This window comes from Mobula hypostoma, chromosome 1 (genome assembly GCF_963921235.1).
Source record: "Mobula hypostoma chromosome 1, sMobHyp1.1, whole genome shotgun sequence".
Lineage (NCBI taxonomy): Eukaryota > Metazoa > Chordata > Chondrichthyes > Myliobatiformes > Myliobatidae > Mobula > Mobula hypostoma.
In genome coordinates this window covers 149,383,464-149,396,762 of record NC_086097.1, presented here as the reverse complement: position 1 = coordinate 149,396,762, position 13,299 = coordinate 149,383,464, and the positions used below count along the sequence as shown (strand labels likewise).

The window sequence follows — 13,299 nt, the reverse complement described above, 5'->3', positions numbered from 1 at the left end:
ATATACTTGTCTTGATGTGTATCCCAAATAAGTGGCATCCACTGTATACAGATCCTTGCCAAGGTTCCAATTCTAAGATCTGCTCATAACCTGGACAGTTCACAGGTCAGAAATAGGGCTGGGAACCAAGTTGCCAAGTGGCAAAAGATGCCTGCAGCCTTGTAGCAACAAGCAAATCTACCTGCTGATCACCCAGATGCTTGTTCATATGTACAGGATGCACATAAGTCGGGAGTTCATAACCTGGGGGGGAACCTGCATATGAAGAAAGAAGGAATATTAAGATACCAATCAGGTACCTCCAGGTTTTGGAATGTTAGAAATATACCATATTTCCATTCTCCTAATTTAGAAGAATTCATTCTATTGAAAGAGGCAACTTTTATGTAGAGTTAAAATGATCTGAGAAACTGTTCATACTTTGAAAAGGTAAACCTCACTCCATCTTCAGGAAAATGCCAAACAACGGATATAAAGTAAATGCTTCTAGGTACATCTAGGTACTATGCATTGAAGCAAGTGAATTCCTTATACATACATTTGTTTGGATTTTAAACATGATATCACAAAGTTAACAAAGAACACACAGAACTATGCTACTTGAAAGCTCAAGCATCTGTTTGGCTGTGGACTCAAAGGAGCAATGATGCATTTATACACGGACTCTTGATCTTTCAGTTTTCGTAGAAATGCTCCAGTGAATGGCTTATCCACAGATTGCCAAGAGTGTAGATGCTGAATAAATAAGCTACTGGCAATCCCTAGCTGAAGACAAGGCAGGAAGGAATATCAATTAAATTTGCAAAAAAAAACCACTCTATAATGATAAGTGCCTTTAGGAGGATTGATAGATAGTGTCTGAAAAGTAAAATTTTCTTTGGAACACTGTTGTTTGAGTGGCAACTTCATTGACATATTTCAAATTATAAGGGAGCTGGACAGTGCAAACACAGAGGACCTATTTTTCTTCATCAGGGGCCAAAGACCAGGCAACATAAAATTAAAGTAACTGGTAGAATAGGGGTGTAGAACTCACCATCTGAGAAAGTAATAGAGGTACAAATTTTCACAATGTTTAAAAAGTAGCTGGATGTGTCTTTGTAAAACTATGGTTTACAGGGGGGACTCACATACAGTACTAGAAGTGGGATTACATTGGTTATCTCTTGATAAACATGTATGTGATGGACAGGATCTCCTCCTTCTGAGTTGTAAAGTTTCATTGATTCAGACTGGATGACTCCAGATGAGCAGAACCTAATAGTTAGAAAAGTAGTTAGAAAAATGATGGTGTAGTGGTTATATAGTGTAGTGGGTAGTGGGTAGTGGCTCCACATGTCACTACTACAGGGTGTGACGACCCTGCCTTACACGAGTCCCGGGCTCAGCTGGCTCTGGCTGACAGTACCCGGTATGGGTCCCTATCCAGGGTTAAGGATCCCACTGCCTTGTGGGTATCTTTGGGAAAAGAGAAGGCTAAGGTGTAAACCCTACACAAATCCGGAGTAGAGCCCCTAAGGCGGTTGGATGATGTATCACGTCACCTCCTGGCAGCTCCTGCAGCCAAGCTGATGCCAAATGTACTGCTTCGCATTCCTTTGAACCACATCCGCGAGGCCGAGAGGGGGATCTTGATGTCTGGGCAGCCCAAGATCTCCATGTTCATCACCCAGGTCTGCGCCCTGGAGAACCGGGCACATCCATTGTCTACTCAGACAAACGGAGCCATGAGTGGTTATATGTTGGATGGAGGGAGAAGGGGAAGAGATCGTAATAGATTGCTACTGTTCAGAGTCAATGCCACATTGCTTTTCAAGTTAACACACACAGAACACTGGAGTGGAATAAGCTGTCATGTTTGAGGCCAAGACTCCTTATCAGACATTTTGTGTAAATTACTTTGGATTGCCGATATCTGCAGAATCTCTTGTGTTTATTATTGCTATGCAGGTGTCAACATTTGGTAAATAAAAGCAAGGTTCTAGAATAGTGGCCAATGTAGAAGCAAATAACAAATAAGAACAGACTTTAAGATTTTAGAAAGTGATCACAAGGAGCAAAATTTAAGATTAATGAGCAAAACCTCCATAGATTGTCATAAAGCTTTAGAGTCCACATGTCTATGGTGGCCATTAAGTAACTATTTTTACTTAACTGTCTTACGGTCTTTAGTTTACCTGCATTTAGTTTATATCCTTCTATGCCTTGGTGATTCAAGTGCTCATCTATGTACTTCTTAAATGCCATTGAAGTCCGGATTGCAACAAAAAAAATCATCAGATCCTCTTTAAACCTCTTCCCCTTCCAGGTGAGGCGACACTTCACCTGTGAGTCGGCTGGGGTGATATACTGCGTCCGGTGCTCCCGATGTGGCCTTTTATATATTGCCGAGACCCGACGCAGACTGGGAGACCGCTTTGCTGAACATCTACGCTCTGTCCGCCAGAGAAAGCAGGATCTCCCAGTGGCCACACATTTTAATTCCACATCCCATTCCCATTCTGACATGTCTATCCATGGCCTCCTCTACTGTAAAGATGAAGCCACACTCAGGTTGGAGGAACACCACCTTATATTCCGTCTGGGTAGCCTCCAACCTGATGGCATGAACATTGACTTCTCTAACTTCCGCTAATGCCCCACCTCCCCCTCGTACCCCATCTGTTATTTATTTTTATACACACATTCTTTCTCTCACTCTCCTTTTTCTCCCTCTGTTCCTCTGAATATACCCCTTGCCCATCCTCTGGGTTCCCCCCCCCTCCCTTGTCTTTCTTCCAGGACCTCCTGTCCCACGATCCTCTCGTATCCCTTTTGCCTATCACCTGTCCAGCTCTTGGCTCCATCCCTCCCCCTCCTGTCTTCTCCTATCATTTTGGATCTCCCCCTCCAACTTTCAAATCTCTTACTAACTCTTCCTTCAGTTAGTCCTGACGAAGGGTCTCGGCCTGAAACGTCGACTGTACCTCTTCCTAGAGATGCTGCCTGGCCTGCTGCGTTCACCAGCAACTTTGATGTGTGTTGCTTAATCCTATCTTGTCTAGTTTTAGATAGCAGCCCTACAGGGGAAAATTTCTACCATCTATTTTATCTATGCCCTTCATAATTTTGAATACCTTTATCAGGTTCCCCTTTCAGCTTCTCAGCTCCAAAGAAAACAAGCCCAGCTCATACAGTCTCTTCCATAAGTGGCATGCCCCATGCTTAGCAACATCCCAGTGAAAACCCCCTGGACAATCACATCTTTCCTAAGTAGTGGTTTATTAATTAATTATTGTCACATGTAAAAAAGATATAGTGTGTAGTGCAAGCCATCCAGACAGATCGTGCCATACATAATTACAGTGAAGTAGTGAAAACAGAACACAGAATACAGTACTATGCTCCATTTACAGAGAAAGTGCAGTGCAAGCAGACAAGCATAGAGCAGGATCATGATGAGGTAAATTGGGAGAGTTCAAGAGTTCAGCTTTTAACGTATGAAAGATTCTTTCAAGATTCTGACAACAGCAGCAGAGAAGGTGTTCTTAGGTCTGTTGATATGTTCTAAGCTTTTGTGTTTTCTGCCTGATGAAAGAAAACAGAATGACTGGTTGGAAAGGTTCCTTGATTTCCCGAGCTGCTTCCCCAAGACAGTGTGAGGTGTAGACAGAGACAAGGGAGGGGAAGCTGAACTGCTTGATGGACAGGGTTGTGTTCACAACTTTCTCCAGTTTCTTGCAGTCTTGAGAAGGGTAGTTGCCTAACCAAGCTGTGATGTATCGAGATAGGATGCTTTTGTGCTGTGCTAATCATAACCTTACAAAGTACTCCGACTGTAGCCTAACAAATGTTTAACCTCTTTGCATTTATACTTCATACTGTTGCTAATGATATCAAATATCCCATGGGTCTTCTTCATCACCTTATCTAGCTGTGCTGCTACCTACAGGGATCCTTGAACTTGTAGACGTAAGTCTCTCTGTACCTCAATGTAGTCGCTTCTTACCAGTCCTCCAAAACTGCACTACTTCGGTCAGAATTAAATTCCATCTGTCGTTCCCTTGCCAGTCTTATCATTGATCAATATCATCCTACTGGTCAAACATAAGACATAAGATATAGGAGCAGAATTAGGCCATTCGGTCCATTGAGTCTGCTCTACTATTCAATCATAGTTGATTTTGTCATTTGAAGTATCTGTGAGCAGTCTCTTAGAATGTTAAAGTCAATGCTCCCCGATCTTTTTTAAAATATAATTCTTCCAGATGGGCATTTATTAGCTATTAATTTTCAATCTTGAAAGGTGATCTGAGTCCTTCAGCAGGCCTCATTTGTGTCAACAAACACCCAAATCTGCTACTTCCACTTCCCCTCACACATCCCATTCAACTTCAACCAGCCTCCACCTAATATTCTCCTTCCACCATTGTACCAGAGGAAATTCACAGCAACCAGGTGAACTACCACCTAGCACATCTTTGGCATGTGGATGGAAACCACGGCGCCTGTGGAGAAATCCACACCATAATATGAAAAGTGCACCTGCGAAATGAACAATCAGGATGTGACCTACATCTCTGGGGCTCTGAGGCAGCAGCATTAGTTTCTGAAACTTTCTGCATGCACCTTTGCAATTGTTGCAGTGCTTGTAATAAGGCTGATGCAAGGTTTGCCTTCTGGATTTTATCCTTGCTATAACGAAGGAACAATGACATACATTCTTGTTGGGTGACTGAAGGTAAATCAGAAAATAAGGTTTCCAGTCATCTCTGAACCCAATGGACATTGGATTTTGGTGATGCAATTTGAAAACTTTGTCAGTTTGGTGCAGTACACTCAGTATACAATATCCTTACGGTACAATATGCTTCTGTGAAGTTCAAGGGAGTCTTCAACCCATAACATTAACTGTGCTTCACTTTTCACATGAACTACCTGACCTGCTGAGAGTTTGCAATATTTTTTTTGTTTCAGATTTATTGTATCTGCAACTTTTTTTTATTTTCTTAGTTCAGCTGAAACAGATTGTTGCTTGTTTCCAACAGTCAAAGATCCTTTTTGTTTTTAAATATTTATTGTCTATGAAAAACACATATTAATGTTTTTATACACAAATGAAATGAAAAGGGAACTTAAGCTTCCAGAATTTTATACACTTAAGGCAAATATACACTTTTTTGATGTATACATTTAGAGTCAACGTACATTCTTTTGGCAAATACATTTGCCTAGTACAATTCTTTTTTATTATATTTCATATTTTTGAACAACAGCAGAGTACTTTAGGCAAGTAAAAATATAGTGAGGCCCTCCACCACAGCAACAGCTTACAAGCTGAGTCTATTTGCATTGACATTATTTTTCATACACTTGTTTTGATTAGATGCAAACCGCTACACAGAGTAGGATTACAGGTACTGGTACTAATTAGCTGTTTGTGCAACAACTACTCACGATCAAACCCTTACAATACACTGCCCACAATTTAATATGTTTTCTTGACTCCTCTTATTTTAAACACCCTTAAATTTTGTACCAACTCAAGAAGTATTTTGCTTTTTTTGCCTCTCTGTTGGGGAGTGGAAGGGAGAAAGAATGATGGGAGATCTGCAGGATGACCTAATTTGCTTCACGTATTCCCTAACCTGCCTGTGAGTAGCTTTTACCTTCACTTGAAATTGTGAACATTTGTTCCACAGAGAGTGATGGAACGTCTCAAATTGACTGGGCGTACTCAAAAACTAACATCTCGGGTTAGGCTCTGCACAGTATACTGTTAACCATTGCACAGAATACAACAGAGAAACTTAAATCCTTGGGTTTCATAAAGTTTTAAGAACACATTTCAGATCACTGGTGGGTGCAAAATATTGAAGTTGCTGCACAGAATATCAATTACTTGCACTTTCAAATCCAGCAAGGTTCCAGTGGTTATATAGTGCTACTGAACTGAATAATTCATAGGTCAAATTCAGCAATCAATTCTTGTACTTGACCCTCAATGAAGCTGTTTCTTCCTTCTATCCCTTAATCTTAAAAGGCCAGAAAATGTTGAACTACTTCATCTTTCCCTGCTCGCAATCTAAGCAAATATTTACTTTACTTTTGTCGTCAAATAACCAGTTTGTATGATATGGAGAATTCAAAAAGAAGTTGAGGTTTAACCACTGGGAACTTGCACAGAGGCTAACTCCCATGCTGTGGGATGATTACTCCTTCCTCAACTAATCCTGCAGCAAGTGGTCTGAATCTGTATTTAGTCAATATATTGCGAGAATATAATGAACACCAGCTCAGTGATTTAAAACTATCTCCCTTTCACTCCAGTGTTCCCACGTTTGTGTTATTTCATTGATAAGACAATGAAGCTGTCAACTGTCTACAGTACTTGACCTGAGCAGCAGATCTGATCTTTTTCTAGCATCCACAGTAACAAATGCTGTTGACCCCTCCCGCTCCTTCATCAACCTAAAACTTCTTCCACAACCTTAACGAATTCATAAGAGGTTATGAAAGAGCATGTGAACACATTAACAGCGATTTTGATGCTCTTTGAACGATATGCACAACATCATGGGGTCACCTTATTCTGAAAAGAATTGTAAATGAAAGTGAAGGTGTCTAAAGCTTGATACTGAAAGATACCTAAAAGTATAATATTTTTTTCAAGTCTCATTTATTGGTTTCAACATGCTAATAGTATTCTTGTTCTTCTGTCTACCAAGATGTTTCTCAATGTTTCTTCCCTGTTTCCTTGATGTGATTTTCACTCTGCTCCATTACTTTGCATTCATCCGCTGTTCCCACACCCAACATGTTCGTTAAAGTTAATGTAGCTTCACCTTCTACGTTCCTCTCCCCCATCCCTATCGATCAATCATTTTTCTTCTCAAAGAGCGCAGCAGCAAACCATTTGCTGCACCTTTCCCAAATCCGTCAGGAGTTGCTTGATGTGGCGTTTCAGCTGTGGAAGTCTTGCAAGTGGCTCCGGTGGTTCAAGTTCCCCGGAAAAGTCCAGCCAGCTTTCCAGAACTGGAAGATTGCACAGTAAGAAGCAAAAGAAAAGTCACAAATTCACTACAGTCAAAGATACAAAAGGGGACTTTAAAACTGACACCATTAATTTTTCTCTGGTGAATATTTTCAGTCAGATTGCTCTGTACAGTTTTACATCAATATCACTACTGAAAGAGGAAGTTACCATCAGGATGACTTAGCTGTTGAACTGTTTAAGGTTGGACAGAAGGGTTTTACAAGGAAAATGGGAATAGATTATTTTGGTAGATAAGGCATCATCCATCTGCCATTTCCACCCATGCATTACTAGGTCAGACAAGTCAGCATATTAACACACATTTCTGATCTTTTGTGGTGGAGTGTATTTAACCTCAATCATATACAAGGTGAACTACCAAAATCATAGACAGAAGTTCTATAGCTATTCAACTCTTCTATGTCTGAGGAATTGGTGCAGAGGGCTGGGTCTCAGATTTCTGGACTATTGAGCTCCCTTCTGGGGAACATATCACCTGTACAAAAAAGACAGGTTACACCTCAACCTAAGGGGGACCAACATCCTTGCAGGCAGGTTTGCTAGAGTTGTTGGGAAGGATTTAAATTAATTTGGCAGGGGAATGGGAATCAGAGTGATAGGGCAATTGGTGAATGAGAACCAATTGCACGGCTTGGAAGATGACACCTCCGGGGCGCAGCCCTGAGGACAACCAATACCGTGCTGGTGTTGCTGACTGAGGCGTCGCGGGAGAAGGAACATGAGGATTTCGGTGCAACAGATATGCAGACGGAGGTCCCTGTAGTCGAGCGACTGTCTCTCTCTCTCTCTTGATGGTGGGGAGAGTTTGCTGCTGATTCTCAAATCAAAAAATCTCAGAATAAAAAGCGACGCAGCAGACTGTAACATCATAACAGCGGCTGTTAGTTTCCCCTTTCACTGTGAAATGGATGACATTTCTCTGTCCCTTGTTAGTGAGAGAGAGAGAGAGAGCCTGTGGCATGTCGAACTGTCGGGTAAACAGTAGTTCTTGTTGACTGCAGATTACGGTCTCTCTTTGGGTGCTTTGCTATTGGTTGGTGGGGGATGGCAGCTGATGCTTTTTGCTGAAATTGGTGGGGGAAGGGGGCAGTTGATGCGGTTGATGCTTTGCTGCTGCTTGCACAGGGGAGGGGAGAGGGGGCATTTGGGTTCTAATGCTTTTTATGTCATTCATTCTTTTGAGGTTCTTCTGCTTTTCATGGATGTCAACGAAGATTAAGTATTTCAGATTGCATACTCTATACATTCTCTGATAATAAATGGAACCATCTGAAGTAAATGCAGTGTGTGGATAGACTATGGGGCAAAATTGCAGTCAGTGGGATGAGTTAAGTGCAACATGGGGCAAAATCAAAAATGGTGATCAATGCAAGGTGTTATATTTGAATACATGCACTATACAGAATAAGATAGATGATCTTGTAGCGCAGTTAGAGATTGGCAGGTATGACGTTGTGGGCATCACTGAGTTATGAGTGAAAGAAGATCATAGTTGGGATCTTAACATCCAAGGACAGGCAGGTAAGCAGAGGGGTGGGGTGCCCTGTTTGTAAAAATTGTAATCAATTCCTTAGATGGAGGTGACATAGGATTGGAAGATGTAGAGTCCTTGTGGATAGAATTAAGAAATTGCAAGGGTAAAAAGACTCAGATGCGAGGTATTTAAGGTGCCATGGCTGTGGCTCCTGGACCCGCTGCAGCGCTGGACTGGCTCTGTGGCTGTGGATTCACTTTCAGGTTGTTGTGTGTGTTTTTTTAGTGCGTCCTTTTGTCTTTCTTTGTTTTGTGGTTGCCTACAAAAAGACAAATCTAAGGTTCTATATGGTATACATACTTCAATAATAAATGTACTTTGAACTTTGAATTTTGTAAAAAGGGCAATATTATGATAGTCATGGAGGATTTCAATATGCAGGTAGATTAGGAAAATCAGGTTGGTGGTGAAGAGAGGGAATTTGTAGAATGCCTGCGAGATGCCTTTTTAGAGCAGCTTATGGTTCCCACTAGGGGAAAGGCAATTCTGGATTGGGCATTGTGTAATGAACCAGATTTGATTAGGGAGCTCGAGGTAAAAGAACCCTTTGGAGGCAGTGATCATAATATGATAGAATTCACCCTGCAGTTTGAGAGGGAGAAGATAAAATTTAGATATAAATTACAGTGGAGTAAAGGAAATTACGGAGGCATGAGAGAAGAGATGGCCAAAGTTGCTTGGAAGGGAACAATATCAGGGATGACAGCCGAATGGCTGGAGTTTCTGGGAACAATTTGGCAGATGCAGGATAGATAGATCCCAAAGATGAAGCAGTATTCTACAGGGAGGATGGCGCAACTATGGTTGACAAGGGAAGTCAAAGACAGCAAAAAACCAAAAGAGAGGGCATATAATTAATGAAACATTAGTGAGAAGTTAGAGGATATGGAAGTTTTTCAAATCCAACAGAAGGCAACTATAAAAAGCCATAAAAGATGAAATATGAAGGTAAGTTAGCCAATAGTATAAAAGAGGATTGACTTAAACAGCACAAAACTATCATGGAGTGCCAATGATTTTTGGGACCACCTGGCATAAAACCAGAGGAAAAGAATTTTAACAAAGATGAAGATCTCATTCAAAGTAGGAACTGGAATTCAATTGTAAACAAGGTGGGACAGCAGAAACCTGATTAATTGATTGAGGACTATCATGAGGGACGAACAACAGGGATATGTATAGCACCAGACTAGATGTGCTTGGGCATCATCCCTGATGAAGATGGCAGAGTTTGTCATCGAAACATTGGTTAAAATTGATACCTGTATCCAGCTGGTAGCCCAAGAAGTGTCTATTTGTCATATACGTTAGGAAAGCACTGGATCCTTTTTCGGGATACCAAAGGTTTTTTCAGATATATGAAAAGTAAAAGAGATGAGAGTGGATATCGGACCACTGGAAAATGATGCCTGAGAGGTAGCAATGGGGAACAAAGACCATCTGAAAATTCAAGTAAACACCATCCACTGACTCTCCTTTGGCTATCCTGCCTATTAGCTCTTCAAATAACTCCCACAGATTCGTCAGTCAAGATTTCCCCTTAAGGAACATGAGGCTGGTGAACAAGTTAAGAACTTGCATTACAGTATTACAGGAAAGATACTAGCATAGATAGAAGATTGGCTGATTGGCAGGAGGCAAAGAATGGAAATAAAGGGGGCCCTTTCTGGTTGGCTGCTGTTAACTAGTGGCATTCTGACCGCTTCTTTTCAGGTTGCATGTCAGTGAATTGGATGGCGGAATTGATGGCTTTGTGGCCAAGTTTGTAGACTATATGAAGATAGATGGAGGGACAGGTGGTGTTGAGGAAGCAGGGATTTTGCAGAAGTACTTAGACAGATTTGGAGAATGAAGAAAGAGATGGCAGATGGAATATAGAGTTAGGAAGTGTATGGTTGTACACCTTGGTAAAAGGAATAAAGCCTTAGACTATTTTCTGATGGGGAGAAAATTCAAAATCTGAGGTGCAAAGTGACTTGGAAGTCCTTGTGCAGTGCTCCCTAAAGGTTAACTTGCAGGTTGAATTGGAAGGCAAAGGCAATACTGGCATTCACTTTGAGAGGACTAGAATATAATAGGTTGTAATGCTGAGGTTGTATACAGTATTGGTCAGACCGCGCTTGAAGCGTTGAAAGCAGTTTTGGACCCCTTATCTAAGAAAAGATGCGCTCGCATTAGAGAGGGTCCAGAGGAGGTTCACAAGAATGATTTCGGGAATAAAAGGGTTAATGCATGAGAGCATTAATGCTTGGCTCTAATCTGTACTCGTTGGAGCTTAGAATGAGGGGGGAATTTCTAACTGAATATTAAATGGCCTAGATAGAGTGGATGTGGAGAGGATGTTTCCTGTAATGGGGGAGCCTAGGACTAGGGGGCATAGCGTCAGAATAGAGACATCATTTAGAACAGATATAAGGAGGAATTTCTTTAGCCATCGGGCAGTGTATCTGTGGAATTCATCATCATAGATTTATTAGTCAGGGCACCAAAGGTTATGGGGACAAGGCAGGAGAATGCGGTTGAGACGGACAATAAATCAGCCATAATGGAATGGCAGAGCAGACTCAATGGACTAAATTGTCCAATTCTGCTCCAATGTTCTATGGTCATATGGTCTATCATCTTCCACCTTTAATTTAAGGATGGTACTACCTACGTTCAGGATTTTATCACCAAGCAGAAAAATCTACCAAATCAATTCCTTTTCTCTGAGTGGTATACTTCTGGCACTAAACTCCCATACCCCTTTCAAAACCTGAATTAAAGCACAACTTATGAAACTCAAAGGAATAAAGGAAATTTTGCGAATTATATCACTATAGTGAAGACTTGAATTTGTTTTTAATAAGACAATAGGAACAAAGGTATCATGGTAGTCACTGGTCTTACCATCCAGCTCCTTCTCAATAAGGTCCATTCTGTTATTGACTTCATTTTGCACGGTCTCAATGTGAGTCAGTAGGTTCACCTGCCACGGAAATTGCGGGTTGATGTGCTCATTTTCCATTTTCTTGTCACAGTTGCCATCATTTAAAATCAAAAATGTTTCTTTAAGGTCAGTAGTCCCCTGTTATCAACATAATTGTACAAAACAAAAACAATGTATCATGCAGTATAGCCCAATGTAAAGGAGGATTTTTGTCCTGTTTATTGATCAGAGGTACATAGTGAATCAGTTCATTTCAAATGAATGAATTGCTTTGAGGCAATATTAAATAACCACCAGATATCTGAATTTACATTCAACACACTTAGATTTTTTTTTATCATGGAGTTACCAAATGGCTTATCTCAGGCATTGGAGGACTGGCCGAAACGCCTGAGGTTAAAGTGGGAGAGAATGGATAAGACTCCCAATCTTCACTGAGACGTAAAGAAATGAAACAACTGTGCATGAACAATTGTTTCAACAGGAAAGGCCAATACTGCAAGCCGCTCCCACAACTCCAATCTTAAAACAGTCAGCTGGTACTCAGTGCCTTAAAGAATGAGCATCTGCAGAACCAAATATCACCAAAAGAAAAGAAATTTGGCAGGGAAAAGCAGAGAACAAAATCACCAAAATTCAACATGGAACTTACATGGTACATGAAATTTACTTTCAGACCCCTTCTGACATTTTAAAGGAACCAAGGACACAGTAACAGAAAATGCCATTTTAAACATTAAAGGCTACATCCATCATTTCTTTGAAGTAGTGCAGAATCAGTTGGGAACTCAACCGGTCAGTTAGCATCTAGTTTGGGATGGTCACCAACTGGCTTCAACATTGCTTATACTTACTATCCCAAGCCTGTCTAGACCTTATAGACAAAGAACATGCTGCATTATTTAAGGAATTGATAATGAATTTGAACACAACAATTAGCAGACCTTATGATGATTATACCACTAAGAAACAAGTCATTCAACTGAAATGGCCTCCTGTGTTTCAAATTATCTCATAATTAGAAACATGACCATGTAGAGGAAAGGTTGTTTTATGTTTTTCATGTATTTAGAACATTAATTTGAAAGAAATATATTTATTGGATATGGGAATTGCAGGCAATTCAATACTTGTAGCATATCGTCAATGATCCTTGAGAGGATGTGAGAATGGGATTTCATTGCTGCAGTCTGTCTGGTAAAGGATGAGCATCGGTGATGTTAAAGAAAGAGATATTTTTCCCTGTAATAATTGTGTAGTTTGGAGGGGAACCAGCAGCTTAGAAATATTTTATTCCTTTTTCTCATCCTTCTCCATTCCAAAAGTTCTGACCTAAACAATTGACCAAAAAACTCTTAATGACTAAAATGCAATGGGCTGTAACAGTTGGCTCCGAGCCTAACACAAAGCTTTTCACAAATATTTAAAATACTTTTAGTAATTGAGTACAGCTAAGATTACAAATAAATCTTTACAAGCAAGTCAATTGTTTGGCAAATTCATAGTAATAAAAACAAGATCAGAATTCAAGATCCACTTCCCAAAAGCTAATACCTTAAAATCATTTAAAAATTCTGATGCACTTTTTTCAAGGACCATGCTTAGTTCATCCCTCTAAAACAGTGGTCCTCAACCTCCGGGCCGCGAAGCATGCAGGGGTGCAGTGGTAGCCGGGACGCACCCAGCACATCTTTAACAAAAAAGCCGAAATAAATAAGCTAATTAATTAGGTGCCGCCCGGCACGTAAATGCCAGCCCAGATCAGAGATGTGCTGGGTGTGTCCCGGCTACCACTGCACC

At 40.7% G+C, this 13,299-nt stretch overlaps 1 protein-coding gene across 6 annotated transcripts in view; it reads right to left on the bottom strand.

The window, feature by feature from the left end:
- Nucleotides 1-5,081: 5,081 nt before the first annotated feature.
- The window catches only part of phf20l1 (PHD finger protein 20 like 1), a 121,100-nt gene continuing 112,882 nt past the window's right edge, over nucleotides 5,082-13,299 (bottom strand). For 5 of the 6 annotated variants that reach the window (XM_063057782.1, XM_063057773.1, XM_063057755.1 and 2 more), the window contains 3 exons: nucleotides 11,460-11,637; nucleotides 9,833-9,895; nucleotides 5,082-7,014 (listed from right to left, as the gene is read on the bottom strand). In XM_063057782.1, coding sequence (XP_062913852.1) covers nucleotides 6,872-7,014; nucleotides 9,833-9,895; nucleotides 11,460-11,637 — 384 coding nt within the window. In that variant the 3' untranslated portion in view covers nucleotides 5,082-6,871. The remainder of the gene's footprint in view (nucleotides 7,015-9,832; nucleotides 9,896-11,459; nucleotides 11,638-13,299) is intronic. The other variant, XM_063057791.1, reaches the window with a different exon arrangement.